Source organism: Maniola hyperantus, chromosome 1 (assembly GCF_902806685.2).
Source record: "Maniola hyperantus chromosome 1, iAphHyp1.2, whole genome shotgun sequence".
In the NCBI taxonomy this organism is placed as follows: domain Eukaryota; kingdom Metazoa; phylum Arthropoda; class Insecta; order Lepidoptera; family Nymphalidae; genus Maniola; species Maniola hyperantus.
This window is the reverse complement of record NC_048536.1, coordinates 279,238-306,466: the sequence shown is the minus strand read 5'-3', so window position 1 is coordinate 306,466 and position 27,229 is coordinate 279,238. Positions and strand designations below refer to the sequence as shown.

General features: G+C 40.3%; 1 protein-coding gene across 2 annotated transcripts in view; it reads right to left on the bottom strand.

Moving 5' to 3' along the window:
• Window positions 1–27,229, bottom strand: part of LOC117982342 (neuroligin-1-like) — a 178,330-nt gene that overhangs the window by 14,741 nt on the left and 136,360 nt on the right. For both annotated transcript variants that reach the window (XM_034968700.2, XM_069500593.1), the window contains exons 6-12: window positions 26,832–27,026; window positions 25,622–25,757; window positions 24,745–24,996; window positions 24,096–24,357; window positions 22,944–23,181; window positions 22,386–22,523; window positions 2,337–2,523 (exon numbers count right to left, since the gene is read on the bottom strand). In XM_034968700.2, the coding sequence (XP_034824591.1) occupies window positions 2,337–2,523; window positions 22,386–22,523; window positions 22,944–23,181; window positions 24,096–24,357; window positions 24,745–24,996; window positions 25,622–25,757; window positions 26,832–27,026 (1,408 nt within the window). The remainder of the gene's footprint in view (window positions 1–2,336; window positions 2,524–22,385; window positions 22,524–22,943; window positions 23,182–24,095; window positions 24,358–24,744; window positions 24,997–25,621; window positions 25,758–26,831; window positions 27,027–27,229) is intronic.

Sequence of the window (27,229 nt, the reverse complement as noted above, 5' to 3'; positions counted from 1 at the left end):
CCCCTTTATTTGTGCTACAAGATAGTGCTACCATCGCCGTTCACGATTCTAGGTCAAAGGAAAATAGGTTTTGATTCCCTTGACAGACGAACGAAATGGTCCCTTAAGAGTTCCCTTTCTCTCTGGAAATACGGAAACCTAAAAAGTGACTTAGCATTTAGGAAGCTTTTCAGCATTAGGATATGATTCAGTGTTCGGCCGAAAGAAGCCATTACGAAAATAACTTCGACGATGAAAAAATTAACGTAAAATTGGTTCGTATAATTTAGCAGAATATAATTTACACTCCGGAATCTTTTCTCTTAACTTCTTCAAAACTTTTCAGCCACTTCCATTAAGAAATAAATTTGTTCTTTTTTGTGGATGAGATAAACGAGAATGTCGTATCTGAAACTTTTTCTTTGTAATCCAATGAATTATTACAATGACAATTAACAATGTAAAATGAAAATTATTAAAGAAACATTTTCTTTAAGTTGTTTAGTAATAAAAAACGTAATTCAAATTTGTTTTATTGCCGCAGATAATAAAGCGGTTTCATACAACAATAAATTATGATTTTTGTATAAAAAAACCGGCCAAGTGCAACTCAGGCTCGCACACTGAGGGTTCCGTACTACAATCGTATTTTGTCGACATTTTGCACGATAATTCAAAAACTATGATGCATAAAAATCAATAAAATTTTGTTTTAGAATGCACAGGTAAAGTCCTTTCATATGATGCCCCACTTGATATAGTTATCTTACTTCGAATATTGAAAATACTAATTATTAGTTCATGACCACAATTTAATTTTTTTTGTGTGATCCAACCCTAAATTCACGGTTTTCAGATTTTCCCCCTAAAGCCAGCTATAAGACCCACCTACCTGCCAAATTTCATGATCCTAGGTCAACGGGAAGTACCCTATAGGTTTCTTGACAGATAGACAGACACAACAAAGTGAACCTATAAGGGTTCCATTTTTCCTTTTGAGGTACGGAACCCTAAAAAGCTTTATTATTTTGTTAAGTTTAATCGCAATCTTACTTGAGAGCAAGTCAATACAACTGGTATTTCCTAATGATAATGAATTGGGGGTGAAATTAGAGTATTTAATCGATGAATTAATTTAGTTCATTTTCCTGTTAACTTTAGCTTTTCAGAGCCTAAAGCTTCTAGATTTAAGATCCAACCAAATGGAAGGGCAATTTAAGTACCTACCTAACTGTGTCTCTGGATACGACACATACCTTATACATTGGCACACATACCACAGACTAGCCTATGCTCGCGACTTCGTCCGCGTGGACTACACACATTTCAAACCCCTATTTCACCCCCTTAGGGGTTGAATTTTCAAAAATCCTTTCTTAGCGGACGCCTGCGTCATAATGGCTATGTATGCCAAATTTCAGCCTGATCCGTCCAGTAGTTTGGGCTGTGCGTTGATAGATCAGTCAGTTAGTCAGTCAGTCACCTTTCCTTTTATACCTATATTCAGATTAAGGAAATTACTGTGACAATACCGTGGTCATGAGACAATCACTACGAGTAATAAGTAACAAAGCCTGAATCAATTTTGGAAGGAAAAAGGCCGGAATACTCCACTTCTAAGTACCAAATCAAAATGAATCAAAAAGAACCTGAGATAGGTACATATTTTATATACGAAAATAAGGTCAAAAACTAGTATTTACAGCAAAGCACCTTTGAAATATTGTACCATTTTACTCGCAAATGTAGTTAATTTAGGTACAAGTTTGGGACATCCATTACTATTATCAGTTCTACCCACTCGCGAAAAGGGATCCGGAGAAATAGGTTCGCATTAGGACACGGGACAGACAAAAATGGCGGCGAGGTAAACAGGTAAACACATTAGCGAGATTGCTGCGGGATGCTGATCAATCTTGTTTATATATCAGCTCGGGAACAAGCCAGGGTTTTTGTTGCCAAGTTGCTGTGTATTGCTGAATAGCTGAGATGTCAGCAGAATTTTCATTTGAGAGTGGTACCTACATTGGCATCGATTCTTTCTCTAAACCCTTCGCCACCCGCTGTGCCAGATCCTTTTTTCCACGCACATGCAAACTGTGGAATCAACTCCCTTCAGTGGTGTTCCCATTCGATTACAACATGGGGTTATTCAAGGGGCGTACCAACAAATTCCTGAAAGGCCGGCAACGCATTGGTGGTTCCTCTGGTACTGCAATTAATGTTCATGGGCGGCGGTAATCACTGAACATCAGGTGACCCGCCTGCTCATTTGCTTGCCATTTTTACTTAAAAAGAAAATAAATTTAGAGTATCTATAATTTAGAGTAGTAGGTACCTAAGTTTACAATTCTTACCTATAATACTGTGAATCCATGGTCGTAAGAGAGTCCTCTTTTGGCGAGGGTTGCGGCGCTGGGAGGGCGGATAGGGCGGGACGCGCGGAGGGAGAGGGCTCGCACTCTTCTACTTCTGGCTCCTGATCTTCTGTGCTTTCGTCTTCTTCTAGCGACGGCGTTGTGTAGAGCTCGGGGAAAATTTCACCTGAAAATGATAAGATATTAGTACCTATTCACAGTTTTTCAAACGATGACGGAAACGGGTATAACAGCTTTGATGCCTTGGTACCTACAGGTACTTCGTACTCGTCAGACTCGAGCAAGAGCCTTTATTCGACCCAATATTTTAAATTGTTATTTTAATATTTGATTATGGTCCTTTTGATAAAGTCAAAAATAAAAAGAAAACGCTTCAAATACTCTAAATATATTTGAGACAAAAACATCATATCTCACATTTCAGCAATACTATTTAGGGTCTTATGCTCATGTAAACTGTTATACATAATATTATCCCTTTCAGGTATCGCGAGTCCGTCTGAATAAGTAAGTAGGTCAACAAAATGTAACAGAATAATATCTAAATATATAAAAGGAAAAGGTGACGGACTGACGGACTAACTGACTGATCTATTAACGCACAGCTTAAACTACTGGACAGATCGGGCTGAAATTTGGCATGCAGATAGCTATTATGATGTAGGCATCCGCTAAGAAAGGATTTTTGAAAATTCAACCCCTAAGGGGGTGAAAAAGGGCTTTGAATGTGTAGTCCACGTGGACGAAGTCGCGAGCACAAGCTAGTATAGCAATATAAGGTCGAACCTAGTTTCAACTCACACTAAACTAAATTTCTAGCTCTCGCACGAACAGTTTTCGTATCGCTGCAGTTTAGTTAAAAAGCTTGTAGTTCGCGAGTTAGTTTCGACGGAAACTAAAAAAATTTATTACCATAATAATTTCCTGCGAGCACCAAGTTTAGGGGAAGTTTAATAAATAAAAAGAGTTCTCAACAACTAGAGATTTACGGTGGAAGGTAGAAAGTTCCCACTACTTCCTTATTCTCAACGTCGTACAGTGAATTAACTGTGGTGTTCCATCTTCATAATATATTGTCTTCATGGGGCAAGATCCCAGTGCCGCCAGACGTTACTTAGGTTTTTGCTGAGAAACATAACGTGTGGGATAAAGTAGTTAGTGTTTAGAGTGAGGCTTGTAACGTAAGTTTATTCACTAGCTTGTGCCAACAGGATCTGACAGTACAATCACGGGAAGTGGCAAGCAAGCAGTATTGAATATTAATTATTATATTCTGTAAAACATAGGTACAGTACGCGGCCGAAAGTAATGTACATCGACCTTCAGAAGGAGACAGCAGATTTGTAGAACACTGCCCCTGTCGTTGAGACCGACAAAACATCATATAGGTATGAGTGACAGAGACATGAGACACAGATGTACATTACTTTCGGCCGCGTACTGTACATGAGACACAGATGTACATTACTTTCGGCCGCGTACTGTACATGAGACACAGATGTACATTACTTTCGGCCGCGTACTGTACATAAAAACCAGCACTCAGATTTTAAGTAATGTTTTTATGTAGATACATTTATCAGCTGATATCTATAAATTGGTCGACACAAGTTAGCAGATATTCGTATGGTTAAGTTACTCACTAACATTACTCTATCCCACACATTTTGTTTCTCAGAAAATAAGATAAACATTTCTAATGGAACTTAATTTATTATTGCTTTGTAACTACAATTCGGTATTTGACAACGAGTCAAATCAGTAACTTTTTATCAAACGTCAAAACGCGCGCTTAGTATGCGAGCTACTACAAAAATACTGAAATGTGACGTCACAATCATTTGACGTGCTTTTTTAGTTTAATCGATAATTTTAAATGGTTACTTCACTTAAAACCAACAAAGGCGTGAATTTTACATATTTTGGAAGACCCTCCATCCTGGATTTAATAATCACTGAGAAATAATTTATTTTTGACACAAGCAAATACCCAATTTTGGTACATCTATAATATAAAAATGAATCACTAAATGTGTTGCTCATCGCAAATCTCGAGAACAGCTGAATCGATTTCGCTAATTCTTTTTTTACAATATTCCTTGAGGACGAGCATGGTTCTTACATGGAGAGAAAAATTTAATTCAACCTCCCCCTCCATTTTCTAAACTCCATCCGAGCGAAGCCGGGGCGGTTCAGCTAGTAAAAATAAAATAAAATAAATAAAATAAGTTCTGGCGGTCCTAGGATCTTGTTCTATTTATTACCCTTGACGTCGTATAGTGAATCAACCGTGGCGTTCCGTCTTCGTATATTGTCTTTAGCTTTCTGGCAGCGGTTTTGGTTGCATCGTAAAATGTAATAAATGGACTTGTTTTGATGTAAATCCTCACATTACTATAATATTTAGATCCTGTTTTGTATTTTTCGTGAAGTATGGCCGTAGCCATTGTATTAAAACAATAGAAAAATTTATTAATTTGTTATTTTACAGTTCTTAGAAATTTATCAACGCACGAAGTTGCCATAAAATACAGATCTTTCAAAAACTTTCAAAATAAGTATAATTTTTTTAAATATTTTTTCTTGTCGGATATCCATACTTCCATACCTACTTATTAATATTATAAATGCGAAAGTGTTTCTATCTGTTTTTCTGTCTGTTTGTCGGCTAGATTTTCACGGCTCAACAGTTTTACCTATTTTTATGCAATTTCGTACGGAGTTAGCTTATATCCCGGGGAAGGGCATAGGCTATTTTTTATCCCGGAAAATCGAAGAGTTCCCACGGGATTTAGGAAAATCTAAATCCACGCTGACGAAGTCGCGGGCATCATCTAGTAATATCATAATGGAGAGATAAATCTGTTTGGCTTAGAATTTAAATCTAGAATGACATTAAATCATCATAAAATAAACTTATTATAAAATACATTTGTATAGAGAAACGAGTAAAAAGTGTAATCTTATATCTAAGTTAGAGAGAGAATGATACTTATAATGGTAATGAACACCTAAGTTCCAATTGTTTCTTTAGGCGATAATTTATAACAATCACACACTTCAAACAAACACTTCAATAACTAAACCATTAACTCCTGTAATGAATATTAAAGACAGATCGCTCAGAGCTAGATTCTCGCACATAATTCAGCGTTATGCAGATTCCCACGTAGATTTGGTACATAAATTATGCGCGAGCTCCATTTAGCAAGGCAGATAAATCATAAATGTATTATACTCAGATATCTATGGATAGTAATTCTTTGTGGTTCAGTGCAGCGCATTGTCAGGACAATGGCGACAGATTTTACGCTTGAATGCTTCAAATAATGAGATCGCATTCAACTCTAGTCTCTAGCGGGTCATTGTACTCAGCTCGGACGAACGAGCCCATACCTAATCCATACTAATCCATACTTAATATTATAAATGCGAAAGTGTGTCTGTATGTCTGTCTGTCTGCTAGACTTTCACGGCCCATCCGTTCAACCGATTTTGACGAAATTTGATACAGAGATAGCTTGCATCCCGAGGAAGGACATAGGCTACTTTTTATTCCGGAAAATTGAACAGTTCCCACAGGACTTTAAAAACCTTACTCCACGCGGACGAAGTCGCGGGCATCATCTAGTACCTAATAATTAATTATAATACATCACTATCCATTCATCAGTAGTAGTACCCTTATTATCAGTAGTTACCCGTATTATATCAGTATACCCTTATTTTAATTATGCGAAAGTGTGTTTGTTTGTTATTTTGTTGGTTTGTCCTTCAATCACGTCGCAACGGAGCAACCGGTTGACTTGAATTTTTGCATGGGTATAGTCAAAGATCTGGAGAGTGACATAGGCTACTTTTTATCCCGGAAAATCAAAGAGTTCCCACGCGATTGTTGAAAACCTAAATCCACGCGTACGAAGTCGCGGGCATCAGCTAGTAGTGGAATAAAGAAACTCACATAGACAAAAAGTTGTGTAAAGGAGTGCCTAACTTATAAAATAACAAACCTGACATTGGCTAATCTGTGTAAAGCCAGAAGAAGAACAAAAAAAAAGGAGTGCCTTTTTTGGGCAGTCGTAAAAATATCTTCTATTAAATTCTATCTAAATATCCGCTAATAAGCCAGATGTTAGGAATATGTACCTATCCCCCAACTCTCTTCATATTGTGCTATAGGTATTAGATAGATAGTAATGTCAGAGCAAATGCAGTTTGCAGCATTGATCAGCGCTCGTCGCTCTGCACTAATGCATGCAATCTACAATCTACAATCTACAATCTACAATCTACAATCTACAATCTACACCCATACATAATGCAGTTAGACTGCTCCGCTGTTCCTCACCAGTTCTTTGGAAAGAGTAGGTACGTACGTACTTTGAGGGAGTTCATTAAACAGATGACAAAGTTGCGTGGAAGTGATCGACATTATACATAAGTTCAAAAAATCTATTAAAAGTATGCTCCTGAATAAAGCAACACAATTGAAGATTATCTAAATGATAAAAGAGCGTGGATTTGAAATGCAGCTCGTTCCAGCAACGCGCAGGACTGCAAATACTTTTCTTATACATGGCATAATATTGTATATCAAATATTTGAAAAGAGCAACCGCCGAGTTTCTTGCTGGTTCTGCTCGGTAGGAAAGGCATTCCGCACCAGTGGTAGATGCCTCTGATGATTCAAAAATACTTGTAAAAGTTTAGTTATATAAAGAAATCATTAATTCGTTACATACATTCATTGATTTATAATAATTTGTCTATCATATTATTCAATCGCGTCACACTGTGACTCGTTGGGAAGTGCGAACTCATTATTTCCCCCCCCCATCGAGTCACACTGTATCTTGGGTGTGACTCGATGGGATTTTTTTATATTTATTCGCAATAAGTCACAGTGTGACACGATTGGGTGTGACTCGTTGGGGACCCAACATGCTCATACTTGCCGGCTCTTCTCAGTACAAATTGCTTTCCGTTCCGGTGCTACAGTTTTGACATCACTACCCATATTATAGGAGTATCAATCCCCTTCCCTATAAATGCGAAAGTATGTTTATTTGTTGGTTTATTGCTTTGTTAGTTTGTCCTTCAATCACTTCGCAACGGAGCAACGGATTGACGTGATTTTTTGCATGGGTATAGTTAAAGAACTGGAGAGTGACATAGGCTATATCCCGGATAATCAAAGAGTTCCCACGGGATTTTTAAAAAACCTAATTCTACGCGGACGAAGTCGCGGGCGTCAGCTAGTCATGAAATAAAGGCAGGTGCAAGTGGCGTATCTTTTACATTAAAAGGCTTTACCTGTGCATTCTAAAACAGATTTTTATTTATTTTTATGCATCATAGTTTATGAATTATTATCGTGCAAAATGCCGAAAAAATACGACTGTAGTACGGAACTCTCGATGCGCGAGTCTGACTCGCACTTGGCCGGTTTTTCTCCTTGAATTAGAGTGGAAGTGTGGAACAATATGGCCTACTTCGCACTTCGCAGGCGCCTGGGAGCTTACGTTGGTCTTTTGTACCTAGGCTTGGCAAAAACAAGGCCACAAGGGGTTGTTGCATTGTTTCACGACTTGAAAGCTTTGTGTTGCAGTACAAGTGTCGACCTGTGGCGTGCAGTGTGCACTTGACCTTATGAATCAATCTTTTTTGGAGCATGATCTATAACCACTTAAAATATTTGTGAAATCGTGTTTGTTTGTCTGTCTGTATGTATGTTGCTAGCCTTTCACGCTCTATACGTTTAACCGATTTTGAGAAAATTTGGCACTGTCAAAGGCCAAAACTCGTTGTTTTGCGGAATTGCTACTCGAATTCTGAGGCCGACCGTGCATCGGCTTCTTTGGTCACGGAAAATCAAAAAGTTCCCATAGGATTTTTAAGAACCTAAATGTACCTGGACGAAATCATTGGCTGCATTTATTTGGTACAAAGCTATATAGCTAGCTTATATCCTGGAGATGGACATAGGCTCGATTCTATCTCGGAGAAACTAAAAGTCCCTAGAAGAAACCAAAATCCACGCAATGTCGCGGGTATCATATTTTAGTATAATATACCCACCTACTTCAAAAAAATAATATATTATTTTGAAATTTTGAACAACAAGCAAAATCGCGGGTATAAGCTAGGGTTACAATCACACAGAGAAATGATACCCATTCAAGAAAATGCGAATCATTTGGAAGGAAAATAATGGGCAATGTAAGGAAAATATGAGCGTAACTGATACCCGCCGGGGGGAAATTGGGGAATCTAAATATGGAATGGAAGCAGCCTTCTATACTTTTACTGACTTTGCCTGTGTTATTATTGTTTGGCCATTATAAAACCTTTTTAAGGCCAAAGAGCCGAATAAAGCACTTGCAACGTATTTTTGCTGACTAAGTTTCAGTCACAGTAGCCAATAGAAACAAATGCTAGCTCTACTAGACATCTATTATTGGTAGTTAGTCGTTAAAAAAACAGCCAAATGCGTTTTGCACGATTATTCAAAAATTATTATGTATAAAAATAAATAAAAATCTGTTTTAGAATGCACAAATGAAGCCCTTTCATATGATACCCCACTTGATATAGTTAGTTATCTTACTTTCAAAATTGAAAACACGAATTATTAGTTCATGACCACAATTTAATTTTTTCTGTGTGATGTAATCACAAATTCACGGTTTTCAGATTTTTCCACTTATATCTGCTATAAGAACTACGTAACTACCAAATTTCATGGTTCTAGGTCACCGGGAAGCACCCTGTAGGTTTCTTGACAGGCAGACAGACAGACAGACAGACCAGACAGACAGACAGACCAGACAAACAGACAGACCAGACAGACAGACAGACAAAGTGATCCTATAAGGGTTCCGTTTTTCCTTTTAAGGTACGGAACCCTAAAAAGTCAAAAGTTAAAATATATGGTTTATTCAAAATAGGTAGGTAATAAATTACACTCTTTGATGGCCGGTTGTTGCATTTGTAACATGATGATATTAGTGGTGATAATTATTACGCGAACTTAAAACTAAAGCTACGAGGGTTCCAAACGCGTCCAGGTCTGAGAAGAGCCCACAACAAGCTCAGCCGGGTATTCTTTTTATTATCACCACTTTACATCACAAAGCTGTTAAGCAACTCATTCCCAAACTTTCATATCATTTAAATAATCCTTTACATTGTAGGTAATAAGATTTTTCAATAAGTTTACGTTTTATGAAAACTTTGAACTTGTTGAGAGACATCTCCAACATGACGTCTTCTAAAAGTTTATTATAAAAACGTATGGAATTACGAGCAAATGAATTGCTAACTTCCGATGGCAACTTATAGTGTGAGCAATAAAACACAAGGTTCATCGCACTGAGCTATATTCTGATAGGTAGTTAAAAAAATTTCCACTGTGAACTTTTGTTCAAGTTGCAGCAGATACGTATAATAATACATACAACCGTATTGTTTAAGCCTGAAAGAAAGCAAATGTAAAAGAAAACCTAGGGGGAAGAAAAACTACGTTACAGTGAACAAGAAAGGCTTTTGGTATGATGTCGCCATTTTGTTGCGAGCTCGGTATGACGTCACATTGTGTTACAGATGGTTACCGGGTTGCTTTGTTGCATTCAGTCGGGTTCAATGACCCCGAGTGAACTTCCTAGTATGTGATTTAGTATGAAATTTTACATCTCATAAACGTTTGTAGAAATCGAGAGTCGAAACATAATGACGTCATGCGTCAGAGTAAAATGAACCCATTGCGGGTCAGCCGTCTGTATCTCTGAATTTTTCAGTGGCTATTTCTATTGCAGCTATAACAGCAAATTATATTAAGTTTCCGAATTTCGGATACGGAACCCTTCGTGCGTGAGTCCTACTCGCACTTTTCCGGTTGTTTTTACTTGACGTCATCTTTGTACTGAATTATTCCAACTCACGTCACATAGCACCCAAATAGCTCGGCATCGTGAGATTAGAAATAACATGGCTGTAATTTATACCCGCGACATTCACCAACAAAACACGAGGTCGGCGAATATAGGGACTAGGGAGGGCTGAGAAGTCAATTTCCAATAATATTTACTCAAATGTCTCTTAGTACGAGATTTTATGTCTCACCAACGTTGATAGTATTCGAGGTCGAAACACTTCCGCATTACAGTAAACTGGATCTTAATTGCCTTGTTTTAAAGCACAAGTTTGTCTACACATCTACAGCCAGCGCTCCAAGTGGAAACGTTGCGAAATTAAAAAGTAGCATTGAATTTTTGACTTCAATTCAAGGCTGTTTAGGTCCAATTTTACTTTCACGCTATTGTGTTTCAACTCTCGAATGCTAGCAACGTGTTGGTGAGACGTAAAATCTTACACTAAGCGTGCTGTACTCTGTATACGCTGGAATATATCCCCTGTAATTGCTACGCCTCGAGTTTTTCCATTGACTTTGTTTTGGAAACACAAAATTATACCTACTGTTTTGTTAGGGTTCCGTACCTCAAAGGAAAAGTTTCTTGACAGACCGACAGGCAGACAACAAAGTGATCCTATAAGGGTTCCGTTTTTCCTTTTGAGGTACGGAAACCTAAGAAGAATATAAAATAAGACCAGATCGGATGAGTGTGTAGCCTCCATTACACTAATTTTTTTGACAGGCGTGTAGTAAAATATCAATAGTCACTTTCTGGTGTAGGTAAATATGCCGAATTACTAGTAAGCTTATATGATGTGGAGGCTGGAGCACAATCCGACACCAATACGAATATACACCCACCAGACAATCCCTAGTGAAACCAAATAAGACCAAATTCAAATACAATTCTTTCAGTATTTTATTTACCAACTAGCTGCTGCCCGCGACTTCGTACGCGTGGGTTTAGATTTTTAAAAATCCCGTGGGAACTCTTTGATTTCCCAGGATAAAAAGTAACCTATGTCACTCTCCAGGTCTTTAAATAAACCCATGCAAAAAATCACATCGATTCGTTTCACCGTTGCGACGTCATTGAAGGACAAACCAACAAACAAATACACTTTCGCATTGATAATAAGGGTACTGAGGTACTGATATCAATATTAACAAAAATGTACCAGACGTTTCTAAGAAAATTGTTATCATAAAATATGTTCCTAATTCCAACTTACATAAAACCTAATTCATCAAAAGGTTAAAGGCTAAAAGTTCAAATAAGTGAGTAATCCAGCAAAAAACTCTTTTAGGTCTGAACACATTCTTTTGTTAACATTTTTGCCAAAAAATCTTTATTTATCGAGATGATGCCCTTCGTAAAAGATTTGTCTAAAGTCACGTGGGAATTCTTCGTTTTTCCAGGACAAAAAAATAGCCTGTATTGGTGCCATCGGTACAGTACCTACGGGACAAAATAATGTACATCGGCCTTTAGGCTGAGATTTCGGCTTTGTAGAGCGTTGTTTCTGTCACTCATACCTATGCATGTGACGTTTTGTCGGTCTCAACGACAGAGACAATTTTTATTTACCTATTTGTTCAGATACAAGTTAGCCCATGATTGCAATCTCACCTGATGGTAAGTGATGATGCAGTCTAAGATGGAAGCGGGCTAGCCTGGAAGGGGTATGGCAGTTTTTTTATGAAACCCACCCTCTTTTGGTTTTTATACTGCATCGTACCGTAACGCTAAATCGCTGGGCTTTTTATGATGATGAGTGGTAACTAGCCACGGCCGAAGACCACCAGACCAGACCAGTAAATTAGAAGTTATAAAATACTCCTGCCGGGAATCGAACCTGGGATCTCCCACTAATAAGACAACTGTGCCAGGGAGGTCGTCACAAATGCTCTACAAAACCGCTTTCTCTTTCTAATGACGGTTAGGCACTCATCCGTGAAAATACGTTCCTTTTTGTTTTGTATGGGAGTTAATATGTCGCAGATAGTCGCTGCTATTCGTCCGCTCACGGACGACGCGCGACGGACGGAACTCACAGAACGGACAGAAAGTGCAGTGCGTAATCGCCGTAAAGGTCGATGTACACTATTTTCTGTCGCGTACTGTAGGTATGTCATTTCATTGATATAAGTCCCGCAAATTGCTAATGTACGTGGCCGCCATTTTAGTGACGTCAGCACTAGACTGAAGTTTAGAGCTGATGGTATATTTTTATTTCGGCTGACGTCAAAATGACGTCATTTCGATGTTAATGAGACATGGTTCCAGCGCAATGACAATTTGTGGGACTTATAAGGCAAACATAGACACATGGATCCGAGACATGGTCCCTAACTATAGGCCTCATAAGGAAGCTCAGAGTCACTCAGCGGGCGATGGAGAGAGCTATGTGCGGAGTTTCTCTACGCGATCAAATCAGGAATGAGGAGATCCGTAGGAGAACTAGAGTAACCGACATAGCTCAACGGGTTGCGAAGCTGAAGTGGCAATGGGCAGGGCACATAGTTCGTACAACCGATAGACGTTGGGGTCCCAATGTGCTGGAATGGCGACCTCGCGAAGACGCAGCGTTGGAAGAGGCCCCACTAGGTGGACGGCCGACATCAGACGAGTCGCAGGGAGCCGCTGGATCTAGGCGGCGCAAAACCGTGGCGTGTGGAAGTTCCTACAAGAGACCTATGTCCAGCAGTGGACGTCTATTGGTTGTTGATGATGATGATGATGATAAGGCAAACTAAGACAGCTACATAAAATCCTTTGACGGATAACATAACCTGATGATCTGATATCACACACGCCTCATGTAGTCGTAGGTGTAACCTTCTGATACGAGAGTGACATAAAACGAGTCGGAAGGAAATAATTCCTCGAGATTAGGGGAAACCGATACCTACTTAATGGGATGAGATGTATGGTTCAGTTCATCGGGGTTCCGTACTTGATTTGGAGGTCGGAATCCCTAATGTACCTTTTTGTTATTTTATTAGGTAACTCTCTGTCAGAGGAGATCCGTAGGTGAAACAGAAAAACTCAACGGTTGAGGAGCGGACTGAAATCGGAAAGGTCGATCCAACCCACCGCCGCGCAGAGCGCACGTACAGAGCACGGGCACGGGTCTCCTCTCAGAGTGAGAAGGGTTTGGCCATAGTCTACCACGCTGGCCATGTGCGGATTGGTAGACTTCACACACCTTTGAGAACATTATGGAGAACTCTCAGGCATGCAGGTTTCCTCACGATGTTTTCCTTCACCGTTAAAGCAAGTGATATTTAATTAAAGGATTATTTGAATGATAAGAAAGCTTGGGAATGAATTGCTTAACAACTTTGTGTTAGTTCTAAGTGATTTTGTAAAGTGGTGATAATAAAAAGAATACCCGGAGTTTATTGTGGGCTCTTCTCAGACCTGGGCGCGTTTGGAACCCTCGTAGCTTTAGCTTTAAGTACGTATTAATTATCACCACTATATCATATTATTATCATCTTACAAATAAAAATTTATGACAATCAGGAAGCGTAAAATTTTACCAATTCTGAATAAATAATTTGAGTTTGAGTTTAATTAAAACGCACATAACTCCGAAAAGTTAGAGGTGCATGCCCAGGATCGAACCTACGACCTCCGATTAGAAGGCGGACGCCCTAACCACTAGGCTATCACAGCTTACCACTAGGCTATCACAGCTTACCACTAGGCTATCACAGCTTACCACTAGGCTATCACAGCTTACCACTAGGCTATCACAGCTTACCACTAGGCTATCACAGCTTACCACTAGGCTATCACAGCTTACCACTAGGCTATCACAGCTTACCACTAGGCTATCACAGCTTACCACTAGGCTATCACAGCTTACCACTAGCTATCACAGCTTACCACTAGGCTATCACAGCTTACCACTAGGCTATCACAGCTTACCACTAGGCTATCACAGCTTACCACTAGGCTATCACAGCTTACCACTAGGCTATCACAGCTTACCACTAGGCTATCACAGCTTACCACTAGGCTATCACAGCTTACCACTAGGCTATCACAGCTTACCACTAGGCTATCACAGCTTACCACTAGGCTATCACAGCTTACCACTAGGCTATCACAGCTTACCACTAGGCTATCACAGCTTACCACTAGGCTATCACAGCTTACCACTAGGCTATCACAGCTTACCACTAGGCTATCACAGCTTACCACTAGGCTATCACAGCTTACCACTAGGCTATCACAGCTTACCACTAGGCTATCACAGCTTACCACTAGGCTATCACAGCTTACCACTAGGCTATCACAGCTTACCACTAGGCTATCACAGCTTACCACTAGGCTATCACAGCTTACCACTAGGCTATCACAGCTTACCACTAGGCTATCACAGCTTACCACTAGGCTATCACAGCTTACCACTAGGCTATCACAGCTTACCACTAGGCTATCACAGCTTACCACTAGGCTATCACAGCTTACCACTAGGCTATCACAGCTTACACTAGGCTATCACAGCTTACCACTAGGCTATCACAGCTTACCACTAGGCTATCACAGCTTACCACTAGGCTATCACAGCTTACCACTAGGCTATCACAGCTTACCACTAGGCTATCACAGCTTACCACTAGGCTATCACAGCTTACCACTAGGCTATCACAGCTTACCACTAGGCTATCACAGCTTACCACTAGGCTATCACAGCTTACCACTAGGCTATCACAGCTTACCACTAGGCTATCACAGCTTACCACTAGGCTATCGCCGCTTACCACTAGGCTATCACAGCTTACCACTAGGCTATCACAGCTTACCACTAGGCTATCACAGCTTACCACTAGGCTATCACAGCTTACCACTAGGCTATCACAGCTTACCACTAGGCTATCACAGCTTACCACTAGGCTATCACAGCTTACCACTAGGCTATCACAGCTTACCACTAGGCTATCACAGCTTACCACTAGGCTATCACAGCTTACCACTAGGCTATCACAGCTTACCACTAGGCTATCACAGCTTACCACTAGGCTATCACAGCTTACCACTAGGCTATCACAGCTTACCACTAGGCTATCACAGCTTACCACTAGGCTATCACAGCTTACCACTAGGCTATCACAGCTTACCACTAGGCTATCACAGCTTACCACTAGGCTATCACAGCTTACCACTAGGCTATCACAGCTTACCACTAGGCTATCACAGCTTACCACTAGGCTATCACAGCTTACCACTAGGCTATCACAGCTTACCACTAGGCTATCACAGCTTACCACTAGGCTATCACAGCTTACCACTAGGCTATCACAGCTTACCACTAGGCTATCACAGCTTACCACTAGGCTATCACAGCTTACCACTAGGCTATCACAGCTTACCACTAGGCTATCACAGCTTACCACTAGGCTATCACAGCTTACCACTAGGCTATCACAGCTTACCACTAGGCTATCACAGCTTACCACTAGGCTATCACAGCTTACCACTAGGCTATCACAGCTTACCACTAGGCTATCACAGCTTACCACTAGGCTATCACAGCTTACCACTAGGCTATCACAGCTTACCACTAGGCTATCACAGCTTACCACTAGGCTATCACAGCTTACCACTAGGCTATCACAGCTTACCACTAGGCTATCACAGCTTACCACTAGGCTATCACAGCTTACCACTAGGCTATCACAGCTTACCACTAGGCTATCACAGCTTACCACTAGGCTATCACAGCTTACCACTAGGCTATCACAGCTTACCACTAGGCTATCACAGCTTACCACTAGGCTATCACAGCTTACCACTAGGCTATCACAGCTTACCACTAGGCTATCACAGCTTACCACTAGGCTATCACAGCTTACCACTAGGCTATCACAGCTTACCACTAGGCTATCACAGCTTACCACTAGGCTATCACAGCTTACCACTAGGCTATCACAGCTTACCACTAGGCTATCACAGCTTACCACTAGGCTATCACAGCTTACCACTAGGCTATCACAGCTTACCACTAGGCTATCACAGCTTACCACTAGGCTATCACAGCTTACCACTAGGCTATCACAGCTTACCACTAGGCTATCACAGCTTACCACTAGGCTATCACAGCTTACCACTAGGCTATCACAGCTTACCACTAGGCTATCACAGCTTACCACTAGGCTATCACAGCTTACCACTAGGCTATCACAGCTTACCACTTGGCTATCACAGCTTACCACTAGGCTATCACAGCTTACCACTAGGCTATCACAGCTTACCACTAGGCTATCACAGCTTACCACTAGGCTATCACAGCTTACCACTAGGCTATCACAGCTTACCACTAGGCTATCACAGCTTACCACTAGGCTATCACAGCTTACCACTAGGCTATCACAGCTTACCACTAGGCTATCACAGCTTAGATGAACGTTGCAAAACATCAATAAAGCCATAGTTACTTATCTGGTGGCTCAAATTTCTGCGCGAGCTTCAAATAACCGACGTTTTTGCGACCACTAATTGCTTGCCGTGTTGCCATGCGCCCGTTTTTATGTCCATTATTTTCATTTTTCCCATCGTCTAATGAACCCGTTGTTCAACATGCCCGCACAAATATTTGTTTTGGAAAATAACAGCGTAACAAAATATATCTACATCATTTACATTGGTGTAACGATACTACACGAATCTCTACCCATGTTGTGTTTGTTTGTTGGTTTGCGCTTCAATCACACAACAACAGCAACACAACAGAGCAACGGATCGACGTACATTTTTGCATAGATATAGTTAAAGAACGTTCTTTAACTATGCAAAAATTTACGTCGATCGGTACCTACCGCCTAGGGTTCATTCCCGGGAATTCTCGAGCCGAGAATTCCCGGGAAATCGTTGGGCTTTGTTCCCGGGAAATCAAGCTCGAGAAAACTCGAGAACTCGAGAAATCATATTTGAGTCTATGAAATTATAAAATAAAACGATTTGCGTTTGCCGTTTGTTTTAAATGCAAAAATTTCATTTGATTTTTTTTTTCTAATTAACATGCCAAAAATGGTGCTGTGATTGTAATTTAATTATAAGTTAGGATAAGGTTAACGTTTTCATGTTGAAATTTTTGTTTATTGTTTGTTTTGTTTAAAAGAAAGAAGCTAGAAGTTTTAAGTTGATTTTTTTTCTTTTTAATGCTGTGCTTGTGCTGTAATTGTATATACCTATGTATAAGTCACAAATGTCAGAATAGCTTATTTTTTTAGTTTTCTTTAAGAAAAAGAAGCTAATTATGTTGAAGACTGTCAATAAAAGTCTTATAATTATTTTGGTACTTTTATTTGAGAGGAAACCACTGAATTTGTTGATTAATCGCATTATTGGAACCGAAAAATATGCAAATCCGTACGTAAATGTAAATTTCTCGACAACCCGAGAAGACCCGAGAAATTAGCCTCGAGAATTCTCGAGACCCGAGAAATTGATAAGCTCGAGAAATCATGAACCCTACTGACCGCCTCACTCGGGGGTTGCCACAACAAGTAGTGTCTGACAATGCATGATGTTGTTTCTAATACTATTCCGAAAATATAAAAAAATTAGACTTTATATTTTGACGAAAAATTTTATACGCCTTTTTTGCCTTTTATTTCCCAAAGCCACGAAGATCCAAACTTCATAGTCGTTGATCGTTCCTTCCTTTATTAGGGACAATGCGCAAATAAACTTTCAGCTTTTATAAATTAACGAACTGGCGCTCACGGGCTCTTAGTAACTTTTATAAAACTGACTATCCTTTTATCACGTACAAACATTATAAAGGCAGGTTGTAATAGTAGATTCTTTGGCTCGCATACTCAGATTTTGAATATATAGACATACGTAAGTATAGACCTGCCTCGTTCGATTTTATGTATAAAAACTTGAGTCAATGGATAGGCCCTTTGATGTGCCGAGTGCGTTTGCACTGAACACTGAACACTGAACACTGAACAGTGAACAGTGAACAGTGAACAGAGCTGCAGTCGAAGAGTATTTCATTTTAGAGAGAGCACTCTAAATTTTGCTTTGCTCTTTGTATAGTGCATATTTTCGAGCATTTATTTTTTATTTTAGATCATGATCACCCATCGCCGGCTTACTACTGAGCACAGGTCTCCTCTCATGAACAGAGCTTAGGCCATAGTCTGCCACGCTGGCCCAGTGCGAATTGGCATACCTTCGAGAACATTATAAAAACTCTCAAGCATGTAGGTTTCCTCACTATGCGCGATGTTTCTCTCACCGTTAAAACAAGGTGTTAATAACTCTGAAAAGTGAAAGGTGCATGCTCAGGATTGAACCCAAGACCTTTCAAATAGAAAGTCGACGGTTTAACCACCAGGCTATCACTATCAGGTTTTTAGTTCATAAATATTCCGGTAGTCAAATATTGAACATAAAGTTTGAATTGATCTTTACCTAAAGTTTGAATTAATTGAATTACTAAAACATCAACGACCACCATAATGATAGCTCCGATAAATTTCATATTGAAATAGGCAGAAATTTCATATTGAAATAGGCAGAAATTTCATATTGAAATAGGCAGAAATTTCATATTGAAATAGGCAGAAATTTCGTAGCAGTATTGTTTTAGTCAAAACTCCTTGAATTTCAACAACTTTGTTACAATTTGTCACTAGTTGTAAACCGCTTCTCATTTATTTATTACCTGATACCTCAAAGACCTACCTTTTAGTTATAATATTATAATATTTTTAAGGTTTTAGTTTTAGTTTCATTTTTTTTAGTCTATTATAATTTTAGAGTGGTATGGAATCAACTCCCATCGGCGGTGTTCCCACTAGATTACAACATGGGGTTATTCAAGGGGCGGACCAACAAATTCCTAAAAGGCCGGCAACGCATCGGCAGTTCGGCGGTATAGTTGGGCGGTGGTAATCACTTAACATCAGGTGACCCGCCTGATCGTTTGTTCGCTATCTCTATTTAAAAAAAACGATACTCCACTGCACTGATCCGAGCACCATTGTACCATTTTCCGAGTATCTTGTGAAAAATCACTTGTAAAGATTTTCATTATGTAACACTTGCTACCTTCCTTACTTATTATTATGTTGCCTGTGAAAAATCACAATGCAAAAGTTTGAAAATTATAACATATTTTGATCTCGGTTTTAATGTTTTTTCTTTTTCTTCTTGAAATGTCGTCTCCTATCGCAGGTTGGCATTTGGCAACCATTAGGGCTATCTGCACCTTGGACGCTGCTGCGCGGAAAACAGATCAAAATTCAAATAAATTATTCAAAATAGCAAATAAATTACTCTTTTTGATTGTCAGTTGTTAAATTTGTAAGATATAGTGGTGATAATTATTACACAAACTTATCGGGTACTCTTGACTAACTGATTGACTGATCTATCAACGCACAGCTCAAACTACTGGACGGATCGGGCTGAAATTTGGCATACTGATAGCTACTACGACGTAGGCATCCGCTAAGAAAGCATTTTTGAAAATTCTGAAATAGGGGTTTGAAATTTGTGTGTTTGTTTATGTGGCTACCATAACTCCACAACAACTATATAATGTTACTAATTGTTTATGTGGTTACAATAACTCCACAACTACTATATAACTATAAGTGTTACGTTAATTACTTATCTAAAGCTGCTTTGTTATAGAGCGGGCTTCCATTAAATTCGCGCGGCGAAAGTTTTACTACGTTATTATTTTGGAGGGAAAAGCTGGGGCGCGGTAATGAGGGCGTTCTTGCAAAGTGAGAGGAAGTCCCGTAATGGCCGCGGATAGACAGCCACCGCTAACTGGATACATCCATTAAGCTGAAAAAACCACCGAACAAGTCACAAGCGACAGCGGGTCCTACCAACAAAATTGTTATAATAAAGTGAACAATCAATCAAGTTGAGGTCAGTTTTTCAATCGCCAAATTACGATTTGCACTAGCTACACAATTATTGTCGATTATACAGGACAGATGTTTAAAGTTCAGATTATGACTACCACAAAAATAGACTATAATTATTTCAATACAGTTTAGTATCTGGTCGAGAATCATATTCAGATGCTGAGCTGTATTAAAATTATTTAAATATTAAGTATTTTTGTGCTAGTCCTAATCTGAACTTTAAACAGATCTTTTGTAAGATACATCCGCTAACTAGATAGCTAGATACATCCATTAAGCTGAAAAAAACCACTGCTCAAGTTACAAGCGACAGCGGGCCTTACCAACGAAACTCGTTATGACAAATTAAACAACCAATAAAAATTAAGGCGCACAGTCGTTAGAGAGAAATCTTTTCCTCTGACATCTATAACTAGTACTGCGAATGATAGCTGTAATCAGCTTCAGCGAAAAAAAAAGATGTGAAAGGACAAGAATGTTGCTCTGTTGTAGGCCGAAAGGCGAGCACACAGTCAACACGAAGACAGTGATGGTTTTTAGCCGGTAAAAGTCCGCTTCTACTCAAGGGTGTCCATGAGGATTTTCCCTGCTGTATAAAAGTTCTGGCTATCATTTCCTCGTCAGCTCAGCTGTTTGAAACGAGTAGGGCATATTGCAATGAAAAATCAAACGTCAGTAAAATCCGAGTTCTATTTACGTCTCTAGATCATCTGTCTGGAATCGCTATCGCTTGTCGCTTGTCAACCTTCATTTTCCTCCAAATATTAGCGTGGCTAGTATTAAATTACTCAACGTATTTTATGGGTTTCCACCATGAGTCAGGCTATCTGAGTAATTACTCATCGCAGCTCGCCGCCGACGTGATGGTAAACTTGGAAAGTTTCAGAGTTCCGTACTCAAAGGATAAAATGGAACTCTGCTGTCTGTCTGTCTGTCCGTGTGTTAGGGTTCTGTAGCTCGTAGATGAAATGTTACAAACCTGAAATTTTGGTATTTGGTGTAGAGCATTGACCTACAACCGAACATTGAATTAAGAAGTCAATTAAATTATTTTTCAGGAAAAATTTCAATTATTATTTCAATTAAAATAGTTTTTCAATGAAATTCAATTGAATTATTTTTCAGAAAAAAAAAAATCTGGCTCCTTTTTCATGTCTCCCATATATGAAAAAGGAGCCAGAAAGAAATTGTTACTTCTATCATTGTCTAGAACTCATTGAGTTAGAGTACGAATACATTTTGTTATTTTTCTTTGGTTAAAAAACTAAAGAAATGTGGGTCACTTGTAGATTATTTTTGTGACGGGGTCTATCTCAAAAACTAAACTTATTAGGAATATGAAATCCCAGTATAACTATATACCATTTATAAGAACTGTATTTAATTAAAAATTGTTCTTATGAATTACTAAAGCTGTGACCAAAACATAATTATGTACGGCACCCTAAAAGAGCGAGGCCCGATTCGCACTTGGCTGGTTTTATAACTTCATAGTGGTCGTGGAAAGAAGTGAGGAATACGAATAATGCGCAATTTATCTTCACTATTTACCAAACTGCTTCACTTATTTTAATTCTGAAGTTTCCAGCAAATGAAATTGAGCTCCGTTTTAATGATTTTCTTTTTTTTATCGAGAAAAGTATATGTGAAGTGATTTGCAATGCAAAATTACCGTTAGCGCCATAAACAGGTAATAATTTAAGTGCCTACCTTTAAGATATAGCTCTCTGATACACATTCAAGTTATATAATCATTTGAAGAACATTAAGACCAAAATTTTAAAATTGGTTTCATAACTTTATAACGATTTACAGGGTGTAACCAGTGCGCTAGCAAAAACTTAGCGTTATTGGTATACTACCTAAACACAATCCAATACCAATAACCATTTGCCTCATTTTGTAGTTTTAGTGATTTAGTATTTTTTAAACCCGCAATGTATAGCGTGCAAAACTCGAGTCAATGCCCAACCTACGACGCGGCATTTACTTCGAGTGGCCAAATAAAAAAAACAATTTATTTATTTGGTTTTATTTGCAAATTATCGTGAAATTTTACAAAATATAGGTTTTTTCATTTTTTTTCGTGTTTTTTCTTGTGGTATCTTGCCACTGATCATCAGTACTATCACTTACCTTCGTTTTTGATTGAATGATTATCACTTACTATAGAAAAGAATGAGTATGTCATTATTATGGACTAACCTGCAAACATGTCCGGTCTGGGCGCGCGGAGGCGGTGGTGCTGTGGCGAGGCGCCGGGCCGGTGCAGCTGCGGCACCAGCTGCAGCCAGAGGGACAGCTTGTGGCCGCGGTAGTGGCTCTTCAGCCGGAGCTTGGACCCTGACAATACATCCGCGAGTTCAATGACTACCATCTAGTGACGACAACTATCCCTAACAGAAAACAATGATGATGTCTAGGTTGGAATACGCTTCCAAATTATCAAAATTATAAGTTACAACATGATGCCCGTGACTTTTTAAAAATCCCATGGGGACCTCTTTGATTTTCAGGGATAAAACCCTATGTCCTTCCCCGGGATGCAAGCTATCTCTCTACCAAATTTCGTCAAAATCGGTTGAACCGATGGGCCGTGAAAGGCTAGCAGACATACAGACAAACTATGGTCTAAATTCTTGTCACGCTGCGAGGAGACCAGTGGTTAATAATGAGCTGGTGATAGGTTGATCATGATGATGAGTTACGTACGATTGAGAAAGTGTATTTTCAATATTTTCAAAATGTACTAATAGAGCTTACCTATACTCAAATACTGCTGCGTATTGAGGTCATACTGCGGCCATGTGACCCCTTCATGTCTCTCGTCCCCCTTAGGCGAGGGGTCGCCGGTCTTCGCGAACGCGGCCAGCAGCGCGACAGTCGCCTCCGCCACCGCGACGTCGTTGCGCGAGTAGTTGCGTGGCGAGAGCGGCGCCCCGCCCACCAGGGGGAGCCCGAGGAAGTACGACAGAGTCTCGCTGGTGACGCTGCCCAATCGCTGGTAACGGGAAAATAAGCTTTGGAGATTGGCATTTTTTAGGAATTTTAAAGCAATAGGATAGACAGGTTAGTAATTTTTGTTGTTAAATCAAAATTATAGTTGAAATCAAAATCTTCACTTCGACTTTGAGGAGTTCCCTCGTTAGGAGCCAATGCTAAGGGTGGTAGCCATGTCGTCATGTCGTGGTGAAACTCGAAAGGACTTTTATAATTAAACACGTACATTTCGTGTCTTTGCTGTTAACAGTTGAGGAGTTCCCTCCCTTTGAAAATTAAATGGGTTTATAATCCTAACTCTGTAGTAAGAGTCGGAAGTACGGAAAAATGCTAGTAAACTTACAAGACAACCAGACATTTCTAAGTGTAACGTAAAACCTTTAGGTTTTCACCATCAAAACTTTCATTAAAAATAGAGATAGCGAACAAACGAGCAGGCAGGCACCTGATGTTAAGTGATTACCGCCGCCCATGAACATTTGCAGCACCGGAGGAACTGCCGATGCGTGCCGGCCTTTTAGGAATTTGTTGGTCCGCCTCTTGAATAACCCCATGTTGTATGATTTATGATTTATTTATTCATTTGCTTTCATGGTTACATGAAGCCCCGTTAGGGCATTGCAAAGTTAGGTACATTAACAATACATACATGCTAAATATATAATTATTATACAATTACATGCAAACTACGTGTTACATTATTTTATAATAGATTTTATCATGTAATTATATAGGGCATTCATTTTGAATCGAAATTATTTTTATTTATTGATCGCACTAATTAATTAAGTTTGTTATAATGTCAATTAGTTTCTTCTTTGTTAATAATTTAGTAATATTAAGTAGGTACAAGTAGGTAGTAGGTGTAATCTAGTGTAAGTGAAGGGAATGGGATATTTTAAGGTAACAAAGTACCTGCGGGTAGTCTGCTTCTTTAGTCTGATGAGCAAAGTGCGCAAAGTAGGTCCTCGCGCCGCGCCGCGCGTGAATCTGCGCCAGTCGCAGCGCAGGCGCCGCGCCGGCCGCATCGCTCAGAGCCTCCAGCGTGGCGTCGCGGATGTTGATGGGGTGCTGTATGGGCTTCTCCCAGTCCGTGTACTCGTTGCGCACCGCCGCGAAGATCTCGTTGCGATGGTAACGGTACACGTTGCGGACGTATGTTCGCAGAATACGACTTCTGGTAGACAAAACAAATCTTTTTACCCTGATACCAGTCAGCCCTTGATTGCGATCTCACCTGGTGGTAAGTAACGATGCAGTCTAAGATGGAAACAGACTAATCTGGGAGGGGTATGGCAGTCTCATTAAACCCGCACTCAGCTGTTTGGTGTCTACGCGGCATCACGTACTTAAGGTAACCTTGACACAACTGGGTTACCTTTGGAGTCTCTTATAAACTCTATACACTCTTCAGAGCATCTACAAAAACCTCAAAACACAGTCTAGTTTCTTTAGTATTTCTAACAAGGCTAGATAAAACGAAAAAGTTAGAGAATATATTATAATGCTAAACCTAAAAAAACTAGGAATTAGAAGGAGAAAGTACATTTTATAATTTACTGACCTATGCTCTTCCTCAAATCCATGTCTAACATCTTCTTCACTAAAAAACTGGTAGCTCTCTGTAGTAGTGACTACCACAGCGAGCGCGACCTCCAGGAAGATTTCGCTGGCGTGCAGAGCCCTGGTGGGCGGCTGGCCCTGGGAGTCCCGGCCGTGAGGGACGGAGGGCGCCCAGCCCGCCAGGAAGCGCGCCCGAGGGGGCTCCACCGCCAGCAGTGCTGCCAGGGGGCGGGAGCGGATGCAGGCTGCTAACCTGAGAGAGGTTGCATGGTTACTATCAATGCTGTTCCCAGCTAGCAGGTAACTGAACGAGCCTCGTCAGTTATTTATTCACCAAATTCTGGTTATTTCGATGTTAATTTTTGATCTTTAGATGGCATTAAACCAAAAACGTCTTTTTTTATTCAGATACAAGTAAGCCCTTGACTGCAATCTCACTTGGTGGTAAGTGATGATGCATTCTAAGATGGAAGCGGGCTAACCTGGAAGGGGTACGGCAGTTTTTATTAAACCCATACCCCTTTAGTTTCTACACGGCATCGTACCGGAATGCTAAATTGCTTAGCAGCACGGCTTTGTCGGTAGGGTTGCAACTAGCCACGGCCGAAACCTCCTACCAGACAAAGTTACTGTATTAATCCATACTAATATTTTAAATGCGAAAGTGTGTCCGTCTGTCTGTCTGTCTGTCTGCTAGCCTCTCACGGTCCATCCATTTAACCGATTTTAATGAAATTTGGTACAGAGATAGTTTGTATCCCGGGGAAGGACATAGGCTACTTTTATCCGGGAAAATCAAAAAGTTCTCACGGGATTTTTAAAAACTAAATCCACGGGGACGAAGCCGTGGGCATGATCTAGTACGTAATATAGTTTACCAGTGGTCCTCAGTGGGAGTATCCCGGGCACACCGCAGCGCCTGTGCCGTGTGCTCCCGGGCCAGCGCCGCGTCCGGCGCCAGCGCCGCGGGCCCCAGTGCCGAGCCACTGAGCAGCAGCACTCGCGATATTAAACCTGCACAGACAATCATCATCATCATCAACCGATAGACGTCCACCGCTAGACATAGGTCTCTTGTACGGACTTCCGCACGCCACGGTCTTGCGCCGCCGCCATCCAGCGGCTCCCTGCGACTCGTCTGATGTCGTCCGTCCACCTAGTGGGGGGTCTTCCAACACTGCGTCTTCCGGTGCGAGGTCGCCATTCCAGCACCTTGGGACCCCAACGCCTATCGGTTGTACGAACTATGTGCCCTGCCCATTGCCCCTTCAGCTTCACAGACAAAGTATCTTACCTAAACTTAAGGCCCGAACCATTGAACGGACCACGTTTAGGAAGCACATAGCTTTCCCATCTACTGAGCTTCTTACACGCGCAAAACAGTTATTTTGGAAGAACCATTAAAGAATATTACTATTAGAAAGGAGCTACTCTCTTCAGTAAAGAGGGAACAATGCAAAAATCAATAGAAGACCTGACTTTGTCATCTAGTAGTACAATTACTTTGTCATCTAGTAGTACAATTACTTTGTCATCTAGTAGTACAATTATTTGTCATCTAGTAGTACAATTACTTTGTCATCTAGTAGTAAAATTACTTTGTCATCTAGTAGTACAATTACTTTGTCATCTAGTAGTACAATTACTTTGTCATCTAGTAGTACAATTACTTTGTCATCTAGTAGTACAATTACTTTGTCATCTAGTAGTACAATTACTTTGTCATCTAGTAGTACAATTACTTTAATTATACATTAGCCCATGTTTTAACTTTTATTATAAAACGTGAACATAATTCAATTAAATAAAAATCGCTCCCATATTGAACCTGCGTAGAGGGAGATATTATAGATCTATTTGGTGGTCCAAAGTGAGATGAAACAACAGCAATCATGAACTACATCTAAAACTGCCTATCCGCACTGGGTCAACGTGGCAGACTATGGTCTAAACCAATTTGAGAGAAGACCCGGGTTCCGTAGTGGACTGGTATTCGTAGTGGACCGGGTTCCGTAATAGGCTGATCATGATGATGATACCACATCTCCACCACCCGTCCAAGGTTTTTTTACGTGAAGCGATTTGTACCTTTGCTCAAAGGCAGCATCAACATAACATTGGCCAGAGCCGCGCCAGCAGCATGCCCCACCAGGGTCAGCCTGCGTGGATCTCCGCCGAACGCCGCTATATTCCGCCGCACCCACCACAGCGCGGCGGACACGTCCAGCGCCGCCGCGCCGCCAGACATGGACACCTCGTCTGATGCTCCTGTCGTCAAATAACCTGGGAACAACCACGAGGATATACGAAGATCCTGTGCAGATTGTAGCGCAGAAAGAACTAAAAAGAAGAAGCAAGTTACTAGCACTGGTAACTGGTGGAAGGTTATTATGAAGACGGGACCAACCATCCACCAGCCTGAACGCAACCACATCAAGCCTTCAGAAAGGTGCACCATCGTGTAATAATAAGTCCCTCTGCCTTTC